At 46.9% G+C, this 19,840-nt stretch overlaps 2 protein-coding genes across 3 annotated transcripts in view; one reads left to right on the top strand and one right to left on the bottom strand.

The window, feature by feature from the left end:
- Window positions 1-597: 597 nt before the first annotated feature.
- PIGH (phosphatidylinositol glycan anchor biosynthesis class H) lies at window positions 598-9,841 on the bottom strand. Of its 2 annotated transcripts, none has more exons than XM_055798562.1 (4): window positions 7,341-9,841; window positions 5,254-5,370; window positions 4,435-4,518; window positions 598-1,823 (listed from the first exon to the last, which is right to left on the bottom strand). In XM_055798562.1, the coding sequence occupies exons 1-4, from the start codon at window positions 7,515-7,517 to the stop codon at window positions 1,722-1,724; spliced, it is 480 nt and encodes a 159-aa protein (XP_055654537.1). In that variant the 5' UTR covers window positions 7,518-9,841; the 3' UTR covers window positions 598-1,721. The 2 variants fall into 2 exon arrangements, with proteins under 2 accessions (XP_055654537.1, XP_055654531.1); XM_055798556.1 differs by having other exon boundaries at window positions 5,161-5,370; window positions 7,341-9,813.
- Window positions 9,842-10,100: 259 nt separating this feature from the next.
- The window catches only part of ARG2 (arginase 2), a 22,266-nt gene continuing 12,526 nt past the window's right edge, over window positions 10,101-19,840 (top strand). Inside the window, exons 1-2 of the mRNA XM_055798529.1 lie at window positions 10,101-10,299; window positions 10,398-10,470. Coding sequence (XP_055654504.1) covers window positions 10,183-10,299; window positions 10,398-10,470 — 190 coding nt within the window. The 5' untranslated portion in view covers window positions 10,101-10,182. The remainder of the gene's footprint in view (window positions 10,300-10,397; window positions 10,471-19,840) is intronic.

The following is a 19,840-nucleotide window of genomic DNA, read 5'->3' as shown; positions in this document are numbered from 1 at the left end:
CCCCAACACCCGCCCTTCCCAGTTCTGCCTGGACTTGCAACCAAACACAGTCTGTATCATGGTGCAGCTTCGCTAACTTCAGAGAGACCTACCAACTTACATCACAGCAGCACTGGCATTAAAAATCTGGCCAAGCCCAACATCTAAAATATTTATGAGCAATAAAACCATTTTAAAAATGACGTAAGCTAGACAACATTACCCAAAACCCAGTGGCACATCCCCAAGCTGCTGCCTTTCACTTGGACAACCACGCTTCCTGTGACATGAACTAACTTGCACCTTTGAAGCTTCAGGGCATAGTGAGGGGGGAAAAAAAAAAAATTAAAAATCACCTTATCTCTACCATAATACATGATGGTAGGTTGCCACATGTTTTAATTACAGATTATGCAGACAAGCAGCATACAGCATTGTTTGCAGATTAACCGTGGCCCCTAGGCTCCTGCCAACTTGCTGGTTTAGCTCTTGTTTTGACATTTAAATTGTCTCAGTTACATTACTAAGGAGTCATGGAAAAAAAAAGAGAGAAAAACATCAGTTAAAGGTTACAGTAACTTTTAGCTCATCAACAAAGAAAAATTTTCCAAGCTTAAGTTACTCCCAAGAGCACAGAGCAATAAAACTTTATTCACAAAATTACCACAATTTTCAACAAATTTTCCTCATGTTCTCAGAGCACGTGGTGGCCCTTTTCATGCCACATCTTTTCCACGTCCTGGGTCACTATGCCCCTCCCCACTCAGCAATGGGTCTACATTGTCCCAGGCTTCCTTTTGCTCCTTAGGTACTTACAGAAGTCCTTCTTGTTGCCTTTGACAAATGCCTCAACAGATTCAGCTCCAGGTGGGCTTTAGCTTTCCTAACCGCATCTCTGACAGTGTATTCCGCCCAGGTTACCTGACCCTGCTTCCACCTTCTGTGTTCAAGATTTGCCAGGAGCAACTTGTTCATCCATGCAGGCTTCCTGGCATTTCTGTCTGACCTCATGCTCGTTGGGATGGACTGTTCTTGAGCTTAGAGGAGGCGATCCTTGACTATCATTCAGCTTTCTTGGACCCCTCTTCCCTCTAGGGCCCCACCCCACGGGACTCTTTCAAACAGATCGCTGAAGAGGTCCAAGTCTGCTCTCCTATGTTTATTTCATTAAACATAATTGAATGCATCAATGTATTTTAATTTTCTGTTATTTTATTTCTGAAATTCTCCTGTGGATCAGGAAGTTACCATCCCAGCCCACACATCGGCTTCGGTATTGAGGGTGGTATACACTTCCTTCAAACAAAGGATTAAATAGAAACAAACCAAAAAGAAGACATTTTCGGCAGTCCAGCCAAGGTTGCATTATGATTTTAGCGTAATTTTCAGATCCACAAAAGAGTAAATGTTTGATGCACATTCTTGCCTCTCTTTGTCCTATTTCCCCGTAACTCTTTTCTGGAGAGGCAAGGAAAAACCTCTTCTGTCTGAATCTAAAAAGTTCTGCTCACCTTTCTTCATAGCAGAGATTTCAAGGTTCACTCCTGTGCTTGAGCTGACATTTTCTGTAAAAACTTGGTGAGTCTGTGCAGGCCTTTAGCCCTAACATCACTGTACCGCTGCACCACCTTCTACTCATCTAATCTGGAAGAAAGCCATGGGGCAGTTTTGCTTGCTTTTCCATGTGTCTCTCCGAGTCCTGCTGCAAGTTCAGGTTTGCTACCTTGATTATTTTGTTTTTACTATTTTATTCCACTTGGCTGTGGAGCTGTCTTCCTCTGCTCCAGGATTTCTTGACAACTTTTGTACACTTCTATCAAGCAGTCTAGACGTGGCTTGGAGCTCTAGAATTTAAGTCAAACAACAGAGAATCAGGCTCTGAACTGGCTGTAAAAGAGCTGGAAGGCTTTAACTTCCCACTGTGAGACTGTCAGACAGAGAAAGGAATGTGGGGGCACAAAGCTGACTATCAGGAGCGTGCATGTATAAGGAATGCGACAGCAACGTATCCATTGCCAATTAGCTTCCTCACATTAAGTCAACGGAGAATAGATTTTCCTTTTACATGGTCGTTGAGAAATAATCCATCAAACTCCAGGAGGCGTTTGATGTAAGCTGATGATATAGGAATGCAAAGCCATTCCATAAGCCACACTTGCTCTGTGACGAAAAACGTCAGTCCCTAAAGCTGTCAGGTCAAAATATATAGCACCATTCTGCATTAGCCTGGACCTCTCACCGAATCAGAAATCCTCCCCTTCCTCAGCTCACAGTTCAGTGACAGCACGGAAGAACATCCACACCTCCCAGCTCACTAACCTATCTATTAGGCCATACGTCCTCTAGAGACCTACCAAACAGCAGGCTTCCTTACTCTAATCCAACACCCTAGAAGACCTCCACTCTGAAAAATCTACCTTCAGGACAGGCAATTTAGACACCTGCCCTTTGGCCTCTGCCACTACTGTCCACAATAGGACAATGGAAGGTTAACTGAAAATGTAACTTCATTATACACAAACAGCAAATGGTGGCCAAAGTATAAGGATTTTCCATCACTTCTAACCTGGACCAGATTAAAACCAGTAAGGAGGTAAAAGTTTCCCAGTCCCATGACCTTTGAGCTCCCGAAACAGCATTACTGTGTAAAGTCCATCAATCGCCTCTCCTTGCAAGTGCTCCTTAAGAGAACAGTAAGTCAGCTCAGCACAGAAGTGCTCCCGGCCTCAGTGACACAGTAAATTGTATTTTTGCAGACTGACATAACTTAAGAGGAACCCAATGAAGGAGATGCAATAAAGTTACTAATTACTGCTCCTTCAAAACTAAGTAACACACTAACCTGCACGCTGAAGTGAGAATTACTGACAAGTCATGAATGGCAAACTAACACAGTTCTTTCTGTTCCTCCTTTGCTGGTGGAGTCAACTCTACCCATACTAAGATCTTCCATGAAAATAAAACTGTTCAGAGCTGAGCTAGAATACAAAAACCAGGAAACTACACAAATGCCAGGCTGCCTCTTTGAAGCTGGAAAGGAGCATGTATAACTGAAACCAGGTTCCTGATTGCAGCTGTCTGGAACTTACTAGTTGCTGGTTTCCAGCAAATCCATTTTTTCCCCCTTGACTATATATGAAAGACTGAATTGATATTACTGTTAGTAAACGACTTTACTAACTGGTATTATTGTTAGTAAATGTCTTTACAATTGTGGGACTGAGTTAGCATCAAGTATCAATGGAATAGTCTATTTATACCTGTAAGTATTTAGCTGAAGACTAACTGCATCCAGTCATAAACTGGATGTGGACTACAAAATGACAGTCACCAGCAGCAGGTGAATTAAGAAGCACAGAGAGGCTATAGAGCTCAGCGGCCTCAGGCCTGAAGTGCCTCTGTACTGCTCAGCACCATCAAGGATCAGGGCATTGCTGCGTTAGGCATGCACACACAGGAAGAAAACCCATCCCCAAAATGGGATTATGAACAGCCAGAACAAGTTAGCAAGAGAAGAGCAAGGGGAGGCAGGGTAACGGTAAAGCAAACAAGTTATTATACATTAAGCAAATTGCTCACAGCTTATACTGTGATCTTTGTCAACGGGTTAGACAGGGAGGTCACTCCAACAGCAAAGAGCTTTTTATGAGCACTTTTGGCACACAGAGCTCAGGGCAATGAAGCTGGTGAAGGGTCTGGAGCACAAGTCTTGTGAAGAGCAGCTGAGGGAACTGGGGTTGTCTATCCTGGAGAGGAGGAGGCTCAGGGGACACCTTATTGCTCTCCACAGCTACCTGACAGGAAGGTGTAGGCAGGTGGGGGTAGGTCTCCCAGGTAACAAGTGACAGGACAAGAGGAAACCGCCTGAAGTTACGCCAGGGTAGGTTTAGACTGGATATTAGGGAAAATTTCTTCACTGAAATGGTTTGTCAAGCATTGGAACAGGCTGCCCAGGGAGGTGGTGGAGCCACCATCCCTGGAGGTGCTTAAAAAATACATAGATGTACTTAGGGACATGGTTTAGCAGAGGACTTGGCAGTCCTGGGTTAATGGTTGGACTTGATGATCTCAAAGGTCTTTTCCAATCCAAATGATTCTATGATTCTAAAAATCAACAGCGGCACAGGGCCATAGTTACAATAGTAACACCGAGCATAAGACTATACAGAAAGATGTGTGAGTTCTCAGTACCCTACGTGAGCCCAAGACTTCTAGTTCATGCAAACTCCTGGCTGGGTTCAGATTGACACAGCTCCCTGGTCTCTGAAAGGAGGGCAAGTGAAAAAAACATCCACGGTACATAGTTCCGTGAGACTTGTACCACCACCCACCCTGAAGGCCCAGCCAGGGAAAGGCAACTGTAATCAGCTACCTGCAGGGAAATAAAGATACACTTAGACAACTGGCGCACAGAGACCACTGATCCGGATTTCTCCATCATTCAGTCAAACTTACCTGAAAGAGTGGCACTACGTCAGATACTCCCTGAGGATCTCCCGGGTCCTGGAGGAGGATGCACAGGTAGTAGATAACTTTTTGCTACAAAACAGACAGACAAAATCATCAGAGTTTGAAAATGCAATCGAACTGCCTGGAGTTATCGCAGGAAGAGGATCTATTTCAACTCACTGGGCTGAAGGCCAATCATCCCAGGCCATAATCATGCCTACAAATTTATATCTGCAGCTTTCCTCCCTTCACACAATAAAAAAATAATTTTACCAGTGTTATTTTCTATTAAATTTTTAACCTGAAAAAAACACACACATGCTGGAAGGGCAAGGTCTGCTTTTCTATAGCTGCTTTGCAGAAAACCGCAGCAACAGGAAAAATCATCTCTTGTGTTGTCTGCCTTCTTATTTCTGTCTTGACTAGTTATGGAGTATGGCATCAGGATCTGTAACAGGATAACACCAAGAACTAAACCCACTAGCTCAGTGTCAGTGGCATTATCTAAGAGATGGATCTGGCTTTTTTATGTTACTTGTTTTGCTTGAGTTCTCCTTTAAAGGTGAGAAAACAGGTAAGAGAATAAAGAGAGAAACCTGAAACAAAGCTCCTGGTGCTAGTAAAGCTATGGACGGTGTCATGTTTAATTGCTCTCATACATCATGCTCATGAAAATATACTGGATGTGAGTGTGCCCACAGATACACAAGCAGACAGAGTGTGTATGATTACCATATGGATGGCTTCATTGATAACCACATCTTTCACCTGACTCATCTCAATGAAGGTTGTGCTCTCTTTCCCTGAAGCATAGGATGAAGTCACCTGAATGCCAAGTGAGCCGATGACCAAGAGGGATTCCTGGTCAATTTTCACAAAGTGCAGGTATATGATCAGGCCAATCAGCGTGATGAAGATAGCAGCAGAAAGCACCATACTGTTCTGTAACACAAGCCAAGCAAAGACAGAGCTCTAGGCTTACAATTAATTGAACATGGCTTCAGAGAAAGTAAAGTTGCACAGTAAATTATAATATTAAATTATAATATTAAAGTATAATTAAAATATAATATTAAAATATAATATTAAAGCTACCATTACAAGGCAATTTTACTTAGGTGGAGTTCTTTTCTTCACCTGCCTGGCTGATATATATGTAATGAGATTTAAATCACTCTTCACAGTATGGCCTGAAAGAACTGGGAGCTGAAACTGAAAACTGCAAGAAAATTCTATTCCCTTGTAAATAAATCTCAACCCAAACCAATGGCAGCATATTATACAAATGTCTATAGAGATGATGTCACTGGCAGAAGTGTTGTGAAATGTATACTAGAACTGAGGGTGGAGCCTCAGAGGGGAAGAAAAGTCTTATAGGACAACGCACCAACCTAGTGGTTTTCTCCTTACAAACTCCAAGTCTAAACTTGTTCAAACCTCACCCCTCTTCCTGCCTTAAATACCGATCTAAAGAACACTTGCTTTCTCCTGTGCTTTGTCTGAAGATGAACGTCTTTTGCATGCTGCAGTCTTGTGACTGCTGTTACATAATATAAAACTGATGAAACTATAGTCAACAAAAGGTCATCTGAAGGCCTGGTAATAAATCCTAAAGATCCACAACCTATTTCTGGGACACGTTTTAGAGAGCTCTAGGTCACGTACCCATGAATCCATGAATCAAAGTTATAACTGACCTAAAGGACCAGAACTGCATGGCCCTACCACCAAGCCACGCCTGCACAACCACGTGAGGTAAAGAAGCCATGGCCACATTCACACAGAAAGGGTAGGGGACTTCCCTAAAAGTCTGTAATCACAGAAAACCAGTCACGAATTAGACACTGAAATCCACACAGAGAGATACTTTCAGACCTGTTTTCCTAGCAGAAAGGAAGGATTGCAGTTGCTTGTGTACAGGCTACATGAGCACGTGTAAAACCAAGCAGGAGACCACCGGGCAGCAACGACTGGCACGGGCGTGGGCTTTTGTAACAAAACCCCCTCAGACACAGCTTCTGACTAGAGGAATGTGAAACATCTCTTTGTAGCGGAAACCGCCAATTGACTCACAATCTCTGTTTCCATGGAAAAGATTATTGAAAAATTTGAAGCACAACAGTCATAGCACTGGTCACAGTGACCAGCTTCTTCGGTCAAGCTACTGACTTTGGAGATAACTGGTCTGCAATCTGGTCCTTCCCTGCAAGTATGGGTCACAGATCCGGTACCTAATCTAATACTTTTGGGTTTATCAGCAGCTTTTGAAATCTGTGCTGCCAGGTTCTTACCGCCTCAGCTGTGAAACATGAGCTGTAGATGACATTCACTGCTCTCAGGAAAATCGCTTTGGGGATTATCCCTCGCTCAGCCTCTTCAGTATATCCTTTGTTCCTGTTCCCGCAACTCACCTCTCCAAGTAAACGTCTGGTATTTGGGCTCACAAGAACGCGCCAGGCATCACCCCACACCCGGACAAGCCGCCACCCGGCCTGGCGGGAGGCTACAAACCCACGGAGGCACCCGGGAGCCCACCGGGCGCGGCCGGCCGGCCCTCCGGCCCTGGCCGCACAGCTCTCCGCTCACCCCGTGCCTACCGCAGCCTGCCACCGCGGCGTTCCCGGAGCACGGAGGGGCCCGGCCGCCCCTCCACCGGCCCGGCCGCCCCTCCACCGAGGCGGCCTGGCAGACGCCTGCGCGCCTCCCCTCCGGGCCGGCGGGCTCCCGGGGCACGCCGAGCCCTCGCACGCCGCCCCCCAGCCCCTGCCCACGCCTACGCCCCGGTGTGGCGCCGGGACACGGGCTCCGGGGCGCGGCCGGCTCAGGGCGGGCCCCCGCCTCACCCGGCGGCGGCGGAGCCGCGACGAGGCCCGAGGGGCGGCGGGAACCGCGGCCCGGGGAGCGGTCGGTACCTCGCTGAGCACGAAGAGCCCGTAGGCCGCCAGCCAGACGGCGGAGGTGACGGCGCTGAGCGAGCGGAGCTGCAGGCGCGGGCAGCGCACCGCCAGCTCCCGGCAGGAGGCGCTGTGCTGGCGGGGCCGCAGCGCGATGGGCGCCCCCGAGGCCGAGCGGTACCGCCGCTCCTCCATGCCGGAACCGCCGGGGAGCGGCCCGCCCGCGCGCTTCCGGCGCCTCGCGCGCCGCGGGGAGGGGAGGGGAGGGGAGGGGAGGGTGCCCCGTGACCCCCGTGCCCCCCGCCCCCAGCCACGCGCCTCGTGTGGGGGGTGCGTGTGCGCAGAGCGGTGCGGGGCCCGAAGCCGCCGCCGCGGCCCCGTAGCAGCGGGCGCCGCCTCCTGTGCCAGGCCGCCTCCCCCCCCGGGCCCGGCTCCGCGGCGGCCGGTGGTGCGAGCCGGCCCCTGGGGCGCGGAGCGGAGCCGCGGGGCAGCGCGGCGGGAGCCTCAGCTGCGGCGAGCGACGGGCGGCGGCTGCGGGCCTGGCTCTGCCCCGCCGCACGGCGGCCCCCGTGCCACCGCCCCGCCGCGGGCTGCCCGCCCCCGCCCCGCTCCTGCCCCGCTCCTGCCGGGCGGTGCCGCCGGCTCCTCTCGCCGGGGCAAACCTCGGCAGGCGCCTGCCCGCAATCCTCACCGGCGCGGGGAGCTTCTGCGGCTTGCACGCGCTGATAACGCGCTGCCTGCCTCCCCTGCCCGTGCTGATAGCAGTTTTAACCAGGACGGCGTTTGGCCTGGATTTCTCTTGCCATTCCCCCCGCCCCCCCCCCCCTTTTGGCTTGACCAGTTCCTACTACACAGCTGTATCTTTTCGTTTGCACCATCCTTTACTACGAGCTCCTTTGGGGTGGGCTTTGTTTAGGGTGTTTCCCGCCCCCCAAGTTTAAAGCTGTTTTCTGACTCCTTGCTGTCTTAAGTACCCAATAAGCTGGAGGCTTTGGGTTGTGTATGGAGACTTAATGAGTTTTTGAATTGTGTTCTCTTCAATATTTTTCAGTTATTACTTCATATGTCTCGCCTGGCAGTGACATAAGGCTTACAGCTCTGTAATTTCCAAACCATCATCCTGGCACCTTTACTCTTTCTATTTGTTCTCCCCCTCCCACAGTGCTGGAGTGTGTCCGTTAGCTTTAATTGCAGGTAGCATCTTTCCATGAGCAATTTACTTGATTCATGGAATTTTCACAGTTCCTGGGAGGGCACTATATATATAAACCTGTTAAATTGTAAGGGCAGTGAAGGAGTCTTTAACGGACATGAGAAACCAAGGGGTGTTGAAGAATTGCTGCCAAGATCTTTGCTTGGCCAGGCGGCGCGGGTGGTGGGTGACACTGGTGGAAGGCTTGCAGTGTGCCCAGGGTCTCGGCAGGACGCAGGAGCCGAGGGATGGGATGGGCTGGAGCTCAGAACAGAAAACGTGAGCTGGCCTGGAGAGGAAAAAACCAGCAGACTGTGAACCGCAGAAACAGAGGAGAAAATGTTGAAGTTAAAAAGAGGATGAAAGAAGTTTGTAGATGGAGTGAAAGTGGAAAAAACAATAAATTGAAAGTGGAGTTATAGGTGTTTTAAAAAGGGGAGAAATGTTTGAAAGGAGAGGTGAGAAGGACTGCAGTAAATAAATAGGAGCTGTGGTATGCCAGCCTAGGAGATGGGGACAGGGAGAAGGGGAATGAAAAGCCAGAGGTCTGTGGCAGGAGGGAAGAGAAGTGTGAGCTCCTGGAGGAGCGGTAATGGTAATTCACGAAGACACGGGAAGTTAGAGGTGAGGAGAGGACTTGGAAATCTTAAAAAAGTGAAACTTAGTGGTTGGTTTTTTTTCATGTCACTGGCAAGTCTCACTTTAGCCATGTTTGTGCCCTGTCATCTCGTCATGAACGCTGCCAGCCTTTCTTTCAAACGTGTACATAAGGATGCATGTTTGACAGGCAGGAGGCACCTTGCCTTGTCACAGAAGGGAAAGATTTACTAGTTTTTAAATCATTTCTTCATCCGTAATCCTTCAAAAGAGCTGTGAATAGGGACAGTGATTGCTTTCAGAACTCGTGAATCATCGCAGGCCGACACCCTGAGATCAGGTACACCGGGCAGGTGCCGGAGGTGGCTTTTTGTAATGCTTTATCAGGGTTATCAGACGCAGGGGCTCGCCCAGGAGCAGCGTTCCTGCCAGGGGGCTCTCGGCAGCTCAGCGGGGCCAGCCAGGCGGCCGTCAGCCCGCGGGGCAGTTCCCAGTTCCACCATTTCATTCCCACCGTGGCCCAGCGGGCTGTACCAAGGGAAGGGGCGGCATTCCCCGAGACCCTCCCGGCGTGCTGTGCCCCTGCCCCGGGTCTGCCCAACGCTTCGTGCCCGTCCCCTCGGCAGGGCCGGGAGAGCCGGTGCTGCAGAGGGCCGGCGGCGAGGCGAGGCGGACCAGGCCCCTGGCGGGACGCGGCGACCGGGAGTGGAAAAACCCCGCGCGGAGGAGGCCGGGGCGCGGCGCCAGCCCGCGGGCGGCGCGAGGCCGGGCGGAGGGGAGGGCGGGGCCCGGGGCGGGGCCGCGGCAGCCGCGGCGGCGCCGCCGTTGGACCGTCCCGCTCCGCCGGCCGCGCCCCGCCCCTTCCCTCCCACCCACCCCCCGGGCTGTCGCGCGCTGAGCCGCGTGCGTCGCGGGGGGGGGGCGGGACACACCTCCGGGCGCGCGCGCTGCCGTTGGCCGGGCGGCGCGGGGGTGTGAGGGGCGGGGGCGGGAGCCGGCTCCCGGCGCGCGGGGCCGGGGCCCGTTAAAAGGCGCGGGCGGCGGCGGTGCCAGGCGGCGGCGGGTGGCACCATGGCGCTGCGTGGCGGCTTCGCCCGGCTCCTCCGCAGGCCGGCGGACGCGCGGCTCCAGCCGGCCAGGCAGGCGCGCTCCGTGGCGCTGGTGGGCGCCCCGCTGTCCCGGGGGCAGGTGGGCACCGCGGGGCCGGGGCGGCGGGCGGGGCCGGGGCCGCGCACCTGGCGGCGGGCGGCGCTGGCTGACGCGTCTCCCTTCTCTTTGTCTCGCAGAAGCGGCGAGGAGTGGACCACGGCCCTGCTACCCTCCGCGCCGCGGGGCTGGCGGAGCGGCTGGCCGGACTCGGTGAGGCGCGGCGGGGGGCGGGTGGGGGGCGGCGGGCCGGCGGTGCTGCCCTCATCCTCCCCCGCCCGGGCAGGTCGCCCCGCACCGCTCCCTTCGGCGGAGCGTGACTCAGCCGCTTGCCGCCGGCCCGGGGGGGGGTGGGCGGGATGAGCTGGTGCAGACGGTTCCCTCTGGGGATGACGGAATCCGGAGCGCCCCAGGGCCAGCCGTGCCCGGGGTACGGCGATGCCGCCGCGGGTGGGGGGGAACGTGCCGGGTCGCCCCGGAACAAAGAGAGGTGGGTCCCCCGGGGGCGGCTGCCTGGGGGCTCCCGCCCGACACGTCGGGCGCTTTGCCGGCGCATGGAGCCCGTGCTCTTCCCGCTTGGCTTAAAGAGACGCTAGAGAAGCAGGGGCCATTCAAAACGTTACGTGCGCTCGGTGTATCCAGTCAAGTCGTAGCCTTGGCTGTGCTTCTCCATTTCTCACATCGTGTGTTTTCTTTTCCAAATTCGTTACCAGCTACTTAGCTCGTTTCTGAAATACTTGTATGCTTCCAAGTGATGAAATTAAGAACTTTCTGGCAAATCCTCAGATCTGCGTACTGAAGTCGTGTCTGAAGCTTTGCTTTGAAAACGCTTGCAGACAGCACTGTGTGAATGGAAATCTGGTCTTTTCACTGTCACCACTTCTTATTCAAGCAAATCTATGCGCTTATTTGTGTTTCAGCTTTTTATATCTATTGCTTCTACAAGCTGAGACCTGCAGAATACTGTATCACGGTTATTAGAAGTAAGACGTGAGGGGTAGGCACTTGTAAAGCTGAACTCAGTCTTGGAGAACCTTTAATCTAAAAAGCGTTACAGAAATCTGTACGATGGATGGATCGCAGGGGTGGACCACAGAACTGTTTTTTCTGCTCTGTGTGACTAGTGTTAGCGGGGTTTAGATGCATGCAGAGGAAAGATAATTGCTAATAACCCTCTAGCAAGCTTAATTCTGAATTTTAATACCTCTTTAAAACAGAAGCTATTGTTCTGTGCAGCTCTGTAAGCGTATCCCACGTATCTTATGATTCATAAGCCAAAAAGTCCCAGTTTGCATTCAGAGGAGTAGATATTATTTTTCCTGTCTTAGTTTTGTGCAAAGTTGATGTGTGCCATCCTTGGCAGTGCTTGAATTCTAGTGAGCATGATCTATAACCTCTCTATAACGCAGAATATGTTATACATATAACACAGGAGAGGGTGTGTAGAAGAGATCTTACATACTCCAGTAAAAGCAGGTCTGGTTGTTACTGAGTTTATGTAAAACTAACAAGTTACCAGGTTTGAAAGTACAAAAGGAGGGTGTTATTCTAGACAAGGCTGTAGGCAGTTTACTTTTTTTATTGATGACAGAATTTTGTACTGGAAGGCTTGAGGTTTAAGTAGTTTGAATCTAATACTTCAATTTTGTAAGAATTCTTTAGCACAAACCCCAGAACTAGGAAAAAACCCTCATTATTATGACAGAAGCTCACTTCAGTAGGAACTTGGAGAAGGCAGAAAGAAAAGAGAATACAAGCCCTTTCTGGATTCTAGTAACAAGAAGTGGGGATAGAAATGAAGCAGGTTACGCTAAAGTAAGTGGAAGGTGGAAAGTAATTTCAGTGTTAGTTGCTTATGGACTGTTTACTCATTAGTCAGTAATGCCCATGGAGGTGTTTTCTTGCTGTTCCCTTACAATTTTTAAAGGTTCTGAGATACCTTCCTCCTGCAGTTTCAGTTTCCTGTTGCTGATGCATTCTTCCACTGGGGTAGGGTTTTTTCAGTCAGTGTCGATGTTTATTGCTGCTTAAATCTCAGCAGCTCTCTTACGAAGAGGTTCAGATGGCTTGTACATGGATTGTAACAGGTTCTGCTGTGAGGGCCTGTCCTGGAACAGTGACAGCCACCAGCATACACAGAATTTTTGTTTATCTTGCAAAGACAATCTGCTTGAGGGTAGGGTGGTAGATTGAGGAGGACACTACCATGCAGCCTTTTGTATTGTTCGCATCTGTTATTCATGGAAACTTAACAAATTATTGTTTTGGGCTGTGGGCTGTTTGTTTTTCTTCCCTGGGCTGCCAGGATAGATTTGCCTGTCGGACTGATACTAGTGCCGTTGCCTGGACTCCTGTGGTGCATTGAACTTGGCAGTAAAACTTTAGCTGCTTTCTTCTTTGTCTTTTTAACACTAGGATTTTGCTTTTCATACACTGAAGGAGGCGATAGAGCCAGAGTATTATTTTCATCATTAATTTGTATATTCTGTTTATCTCTTTTGGTAAAAGAATTAATAATTTTAATGGGACGTTGTTGTACGTGTGTGTGTGTTTGTAAGATGATTTTCCTTGTTATTACAAGCTTGGAACCAGTAACTCTCAAATACCGTTGCCCTCACTTGTTTCAAGTGGAAGAAATTCCTGGTGATCAGATTCTTCTGTTTGCCTGAAGTTGTCAAGTTTAATTTATTCATTTTCCATGCATATATTCAAATTCAATTTGACCTGCATAAAATGAACATGCTTTGAAATCCCTAAGATGTAGTATTCGGACAGTAAGATGCATGGACTGCATTTGTTTATGTGTATGTATTTTGTTACTTTGAATATCAAGCAACCACATGGCATTTCTAATGTTTGTATGCCTGACTTAATGACTTCTGTTGGCAGTGCTTGAGCCACATCAGAGGGAGTGAGAACAGTAGACCTTTGCTACCTTCTTTTTGTGCTGTTTTCATTTTGCTTTCACTGACTGGTATCTTTGGGGGGGAATGTAACTGTCCCTTTCGCCCTACCCTAACATCTGTTCTTCGGTAGTCCTGTGGCAGTGTCCCGAGCTGCTACTCCATTTCCTATTTTTTGGGGTATCCCTCCCCTGAAAGAGACTGTGACTGTACCTACATGGTATGATAAATTCTTGGCTGCCTAAAATGATGGCTGCCTATCAACGGCTTGTTTATGCCTAGGCTGAAATATGAGGAGGGAGCTCGGAGGCAGATGGTATCACTAGTCTGTACCAGACTGTCAGAGATTAATCTGAGCCACTATCTTGACTTTTATCCCCTTGTTAGAAGCAGCGAGAACACTGTTACGTATTGGTAGTAGCTTGAGGCGTACTCGGGAAGAGAGTTAATGTAGCAGAAGTGTAGCAGAAATTCAGCTCCTAAGCCAAAAACAGTGGGTGTGCAAGTCTGTAGCAGGGATAATTTAAAATAAAACTGACTAAGCCTGGGGGGCTTTTTATTCACCTTAGTGATGTTTGCCTCTACTGCTTTTCCTAACGGAAACTAAATTATTAACATCTTAAAGGACTTTTCCATCTTGCCAAAGAAGTAGAAGTGCTATATTAAAATGGCAACGCATAACTCCCTGGCATGGGGGAGGAAAGAGTACAAAGCTTGCAGAGCTGTGTGGTGTTCTGGTGGTGGAGAAATGGGTGCAGTATGTGGAGGCTTTTGGACTTTCAGTGGGAAGAATCGGGGAAGATGAGTGACAGATGCAGTTGACTTGAGCTATAGAAGGTGCAAAGTATGAAGTTCTTTTAAAGTGAGAGTTTCTTGGACCTTTCCTGTTCACTAGCAGATTAGGCAGAGAAAATCCAGAGTGTTGCCTAGTCCTCTTACTTGAAGGAGAGAAGGACCATTCTCAGATTTTTGTAAGTAATATATAACTCTTGAGTTAATTACCGTAGCCCTTGAGGTGACCGAGAGCACCTCTGTTGTTGCTAACACGGGAACATTAGTATAAAATTTCTTCCTTAGTATTCATTCTTATATGTTGACTATTGTTATTTTCCTTCTTTTTTTTTTCTTTTTGTTTTTTTGGTGTTTTTTGTTCTGTTCATTTAGAGCTGGATGTGGCTGGGTTGCTGAGTTTAGTCAAAATTGGGTTTGGATTCTAGAATTGATTAACAAAGTTTGGATCTGAGTTACTGGTTTGAGAAGTTAGTGGATGGTGGAGACATGTGGCTTACAGATGGAAGTAGAGTTAGGCTTGTCAAAGAGAATGACCATCATATTACTATTCTTTTGTTTGACTGGAACAAAGCTCTTCAGTGATAGGATTCAGGAGGTCAGTGTAGTGACTCGGAAAGGAGTAACCTCTAAAAGAGGAATGGAACTGCTAATACCCATGTGACTGCAGATATTTTTCTGCTTTGCCCAAAACCATTGGACTCCTACTGACATCTGCTGCCAAAAATAGCAATTCAACTGTGCTGTCTCACCGACATGGTTCATATGGTTAGTTTCAGTCTTAACAATAAATCGTGAAGCAGCTTCTACATATATCTCCTCTTTTCCCACCTAAATCTTAGGTGAAGAGCTTAGAAGGAAGATAAATAGTCTTTCAATTATGCACCAAGGTATGCGTAATGAAGTAACTGGTGCTGAGGTTCAGCAGATACAACTCTTGCCAGTCTACAGCTGCAGTGTTGGGAAAATAATTTTCATCAGCCCATCCAGTAAATATGTTTAAACAGTTGCCTGTATCCCTGAAGACTGGTAAACTGTACAATTCTGCTTGCCCTATGGTTGAATGAAGACTGAACCTACAGACTCATTTGACAAAGATCCATTTATGTTGGAAACAAGATCTGTCAGGAGTTCAGTATTCTTGGATTAGAATCTAGTTCAGTTTTGCACTAGCTCTTAAATCAATTTCTCTTCAAAGCTCAGTATTTTAAACTTTAAGACTTTCTAGTGTAGTAGAGCCAGTCAAATATCTCTAATCCATAGAATTCCAGTAAAGTCTAAATTTATTGTGTAGATAATGTCAAGATCTGTCTTTTTTTTTTTTTAGTCTTTTTGTCACATTTTCTGCTGTTTAATAAAGTTGAAATGAGAGACAGCCAAAATTTTAAGTAACTGCTGGCACTTTCAGCAGCATGTTTAGTTAAGTATCTGCATTGTTGAGATAAGAAATGCTAGTGTTCATAGGTTCTTTCTGATGATGTAAGCTAAGTCTATTCATTTGCTAGGAACAGTCTCATGAAAAAATCAGGATAGCATAAAGGTATTGCTAGACTAACAGCTAAGTCTTCAGCCCTACAAAAGCAGAAATGGAAATGCCTTTTTTCTTTTTTTTTTTTTTTTTTCCTAAACCAAGCACCCCCACCCCTGCTTGCCCCTCTTTCCCCCCCATCACTGAAACAGCACAGGTAAATGGCATTCCTCTTCTTTTTCCTTTCATTCCCTTGGACACAAGCATGCACAAACACTTCTCTTTAACATCAGTAAAACATGCTTATGTAGTACTGCAGATTATTTCCAGAACTAGAATAAATGACCTCTTTTCATTTACATGGAGATAGAGATCCAAGAGGCTCTGTTATCCTGGTTTACCGCTGACATGTCGATTAGCCATGATTGGTTCGCTTCAAAGACCTGTGGTTTGACAAAAATCAAAGCACAGTCAAAGGGACTGATCGACTGATTGTAACTGGCATTAGCAGTGAGTCTTTGAAATGATGCCGTTGCTGGAGCGCATCCCGGGCAGATGCCGCTCTTCCCCCCCCCCGGTGCAGGAAGGCAGCCAGGAGCTGCCCCGTACCCAGGCGGGCAGGAGGAGCCCTGCTGAGGCTTTGGGGGACAGTTATTTTGGGGAGGCTCCCCTTGAGGCTGTGCCAGGTTGATGCTTCATAACAGACCTCATTGCCCAGCTCGCCTTGAGCACGGGGTGCTGAGCTCCCTAGAAGGGGAGGAGTGTGCTTTGACAACAGTTATGGCTTATCTTCTTGAATGCTGTACCCTTTGATATTTGCACGGTTACAATTAGCTTTAGAAGTTTCTAGAAAAATGCCAATAGTGAAAGTACATGGAGTCAGAGCATTCCTTGCAGTAGGTCAGTTCTGATTGTCTTTCCTTCCCCACATGGATGGAGGACTCCACGTGATAATTTTTGCTTCGGAATGAAAAACTATATTAGCTGTTGATTTGATGTTTGTTTTTTCTCTCCCACTTGGCTGGTGCATATTCCAGGTTGTGCATTATCCATTAAGTTGGCTTTGAAAGAAGCTTTGTTAATTTGGGGTAGAGTTCACTCGGTACTTTCAAATACATGTAAAAAAGTTATGCAGGTTGGGCAACCGGAATTGATTATTTCTTCCTAATTCTTCAATAAAGGGAGATTAGATTCAAGGAACAAAGAACCGAGCTCTTGAGCGTCTTGTATTTCTTCGGGTTTATGGTGATGCCCTTCAGACTTTATATTTTTCTATTATAAAATTAGTTTTAATATGAGACTTACCTGATTTTCTGCACCCATAAAATTATTTCTGGATTGGAATAAACTCAGATCACATGCTGTTTTGTTTTTTTTACCATGAATGATGTTGAAGGAGAGGAGTTACTGGAGAGGGGCACAAAGGGAGGTGACAGAGGGAAAATTTAGGTAATGAGTTGAGGTTTGATCTGCTTCATGGTGCATGGAATCTGTTATTACTTTCTCATTTGACACTTCAGTCCTGTCTCTCATTGTGGACTCGCAAGACCAAGATATCTGTGGCAGGTATGTGCTTATATGAATATGGTACAGAGGATTATTTTTGGATGGAAGGTGGACACTTCTGTTGTAAAACCACCTGGTGAAAAACAGGGAATGAGGCACTGAAGTAAAAAAAAAAAATCAGATCTCTCATTTGACTATGAAGAAGTGAGCTGGTCTGGTGTTAGTTTCTTGCAGCTGCTAAGAGCAGGGGAGAGAACTTCAGTAATGTCTGATACATTCTGCTCTCATTTCCTCTCGAGTATTACTTGTGTCTGGGTTAACTAATGTAGTAACTTCTGTAACAACGCACAAGGTCCTTGTTGAGGAGAGCTGTTTCGGTATTGTGAGTTCCTGTGGCTGTGTCTACTTGTGTTCTTGTGTCAGGAACTCTTTCTGGGTTAAGCTTATTTAAAGGGCATTAGAACTTGTGCAGGGTTTGTTGGAGGCGTGGCAGACCACAACCACTGCAGCCATGTCTCCTCTCTGATGCAAGCCACGTGCAAACGTTTCCCAACACCTGATACTGACTCTTTTGGAGACCTCTTCAGGTCAGGTGCACAGGATTTCGTAAGAGATCAAAGTTAAATGATTATCAAGAAGAAATGAGGTGGCTGCTCAATTTGAGGTCAGAAAAAAAATATTTTTTTGGCTGAGTTTATGTAAGGGACAACTTGAGACTACAGACTTGGGGTAGCAGTTGGAATTGAGTTTGCTTGTTGTTGCATGAGCTGAAGCCTTTTAAACAGGTATGGATACAGAAACCTTGTTTTAAACCAGACCTTTCAAAATTCTAAAAGGTAGGGTAGAAATTACCAAGATGTGAACTTGCGTTTTAGGAAGCGAAATTTTAGAGCTGGCAGAAACCTACTGAGCCAGCAAATGTCTGTATCTAATAGGAGATTTCTTCCAGCAGATACTCACTTTAAAGAGACTTGGATGCTGTGTATTGAACTTCTAAGCAGGAAGGTTACGATTAAGCTCGGCTGCTGAAGTCTCAGTCTGTTGTAGTGGGAGCCTTGCTAGCCTAATTGCATACTTTTACTTTATATCAGTATGAACTTTGTATAGCTTTGATACACACACACTTGAAATAGGCTTCAGAACGCACTGGTCATAATGAATTGAGTCGTTTGTCAACACGTTGCACAACAGCCAAGAGCGTCACTGAGAAGGGATTATGAAGCCTGTACCATAAGTCAGTGAGTTTATACTGAGAAGAAGGGTGGTAACAGCTTGTAGCCCTTTTGTTCACAGGAAGGACAACGTTAAGTTTGTCTGTAGACATTGTTTGTAATACTCGTTGCTTCCTGAAAAGCCTTTCGGTCTGATGTGATTCACTGAACAGGCTGTAATCTGAGAAAACAGTTTGCAGGAGCTTTCACATGAGCAGTTTTATGTAACACACACTATGATGTAAGAGCTAGTAACTGTGGGATTTCCAGATCCCTTTGAAAGTAGTTAACAGGGTTTAGTAACTCAGAAAAGGAATGATGTAATTTTCCCATTAAGTTAGGATTTTTTTATATTATTTTTTTTACCTCTAGTTCACAAATACCCAGTGTAAACAGGCAGTGTCAGAAGATCATTTCTATGTCGTGTTCCACATGCTTTTGTTCCATTTGCTGCTTGCTGCCTAGGAGAGCCATTATAATTTACAGTAGCATGCCATTGGGCAATGGCAGCAGGCAGCCTGGATTTTGAAAGCAAATCTCCTACTATCAGATTGCTGCTTCTGACTTCGCAGTATCCTAGTAGAGGAGGATGGGAGGGGATCTCTCCCTGCTGCTGCCCAGATGTTTTTCCAGTTAAATGCCCCCAGACATATGAGCCAGCTGCTTTTACAGAACAAAATTTTCTCTTAAATCTGTGTAGGGAAATGTCTTGCTATAGTAACTGCTACGTACTGTACATACTGAATGTATTGTATTTTGCTTCAGATGATAGGAAGTGAACATTACCATTGTCATATAACTTGCTACAGGGCATCTCATGTCCCACTTAAAAGCATCATGGGGTTGAGCCCGAGTGCTACATTAATAGCTTATTTGAAAAGGCATGCAGGAAACTTTATTTTCCTGAATGTATTCTTAATTTTTATTTCTGCCTTTTTTCCCTAAATACAAGTTGGGCTCCTACTTAAGAAAAATGTATATAGGTAAAGTTCTGGCTATGCAGGCTGAAGAAACAACTGCCTCCATCCCCTGGTCTGCTAGTTGAATGCCTGTGTGACCTTTCCCTAACCTGTTCTGGTCAAAATAAGTTGACCTAGAAAAGATCTACTGTAAAAAATATTTCAAGCTAATGAATTCATTTTTTTGGTTGAAATATGCCCCCAGGCAGGTCTGATGAAGCTCTCAGGGTTGCATTGAACCACTGAGGATTGCACTCCTAAGCTGTAGGAGAGACGTGTGTTGCTTTTACACACTAATTATTCATACTAACAGGAGGACTTTTGTACATGTATGCACTTATTTATCTAACTATACTGTGTGTTTGTATTCAGATTGACACCTTTATGTCCCTCGTATCTCTTCCAAGCTCCTGTACCAGCAATAGATGAATCCAGCCTTTTTTTTTTTCTTTTCTATTTATTTCCCTCGCCTTACTGCAAAAAGTGATCGCTTGAGCAGAGAGTGCTGATGAAGCTGACTTGCATGGACTTGGTTGTTATAAATTTGCTGCACTGCTGATAATTGACTGATGAATCAAACAGAATACATTTTTCATTTGAATATACTATCTGTTAAGAGCTTGAAAGTGGAACAAAAGACTTATTTCAATCATATTTAATTTCATATTATTTAGTTACTAGCAAAATGTCTGTGGTGTTTAGTCTGCAAGTACTGTATGGTACTACTTCATTTAAAAATAACTTCAA

This window comes from Falco peregrinus, chromosome 1, assembly GCF_023634155.1.
Source record: "Falco peregrinus isolate bFalPer1 chromosome 1, bFalPer1.pri, whole genome shotgun sequence".
Classification (NCBI taxonomy): Eukaryota; Metazoa; Chordata; class Aves; order Falconiformes; family Falconidae; genus Falco; species Falco peregrinus.
Note: the sequence above shows the minus strand (reverse complement) of the source record. Positions and strands in the feature narration are given on the sequence as shown.

Excerpts from the sequence above, each read along its gene's own strand:
- PIGH (XM_055798556.1), bottom strand. The coding sequence starts at position 7,517 with ATGGAGGAGCGGCGGTACCGCTCGGCCTCGGGGGCGCCCATCGCGCTG. Across the intron at positions 5,371-7,340 it reads GGCTCTTCGTGCTCAGCGAG|AACAGTATGGTGCTTTCTGC; the intron begins GTACCGACCGCT and ends CTTGTGTTACAG. Across the intron at positions 4,519-5,160 it reads TCAATGAAGCCATCCATATG|CAAAAAGTTATCTACTACCT; the intron begins GTAATCATACAC and ends TCTGTTTTGTAG.